General features: G+C 35.6%; 1 protein-coding gene across 1 annotated transcript in view; it reads right to left on the reverse strand.

Moving 5' to 3' along the window:
- LOC101848804 (netrin receptor UNC5B-b) overlaps window positions 1-1,149 on the reverse strand; it is a 205,910-nt gene that overhangs the window by 19,994 nt on the left and 184,767 nt on the right. The window contains exon 10 of the mRNA XM_035968228.1: window positions 329-376. Coding sequence (XP_035824121.1) covers window positions 329-376 — 48 coding nt within the window. The remainder of the gene's footprint in view (window positions 1-328; window positions 377-1,149) is intronic.

Genomic DNA, 1,149 nt, shown 5'->3' on the forward strand with positions numbered 1-1,149 from the left:
GGTGTAAGTGTGTGTGTTTGTGCACGTTTTACAACGAAGAATATCTCTGAAAAAAGTCAATAAGCTAATGAAAATGTTCGCGAATAATGTTAAACCAATTAACCAAAATGAAAAAAAAAGAAAAAAAAAGAGTCCCCTTAAGTTCATAAAGGCTGCATAGTCTTTTAAAGAACAAGTGAAGAATGCATACTGGCAATATCAATTTTTAAAATAGGAGGGGAGAGGGTGGGGGGGCGGAGGAAGAAAGAAAGGAGCATACGGCAGATGGGCAAAAGAAAGTAATTGGAGGATGAGACAGGTTATGATATAGTGCATAATTTTCCCTTACCTCCATTTTTCTGTTTCTTTTCATCCTCGGTGAGAGACTGGGTAGCATCTGTGAACAAGAAAACGATCAAAAGAAGATCATCTTTACTGTATTCAAAACACTAGACTCCACACGAACATCAAACATGATTTTAATAACTCCCTTAAAAGGCAGTTCCATTAAAATATTATTGAGAAGCTATGATATTGTCATTATATTCTAAATGTCTTAGCTTTTCCAGATGCTCAAAAAATACCATATGATGTGTTTATGGCCGCTTGAAAGTTTTCAGGACTCATAATAGGCGCTTTCCGTTTTAACCTGTAATCCTTTCACGGTTGTTTTGGCAGATGCTCTCCAGTACAAGGTAATATCCAGTCACACAGGCAATGTGTCAGACCTATTAGTTCCTAATTGCTTACAGTTCGACCTTCCAACTTTACCAGGGAAACGTCTCACAGAAAAGAAAAACAGCAGAAACATCAGGAATAACAACTATAACGACGATAACAACAACGAAAACAACAACAACAACAATAACAATAACAACAACGATGATTGAACTGTCTCGAAAAAAAAAGAAAAAGGAAATAGGAACAAAAAAAACCTCCAACAAAAATCAAAAACAAAACAACCAAACAAACAAAATGAAGGAAATGAAAGTGCCTTTAAATTTCGTCTCCCTCGTTTATAGACAATGACATTTACTAACTTGGAACAAAGCCATAATTTTCAAACACGGAAGCAAAATGAAATCAGAAGGGTAGCCAAATAATTATATATTCATTCGAATTCGTTTAGCAATATCTATCACAAAGAAACATAGCAGACCATCCCCCCCC

This window comes from Aplysia californica, unplaced genomic scaffold (assembly GCF_000002075.1).
Source record: "Aplysia californica isolate F4 #8 unplaced genomic scaffold, AplCal3.0 scaffold00047, whole genome shotgun sequence".
Taxonomy (NCBI): domain Eukaryota; kingdom Metazoa; phylum Mollusca; class Gastropoda; order Aplysiida; family Aplysiidae; genus Aplysia; species Aplysia californica.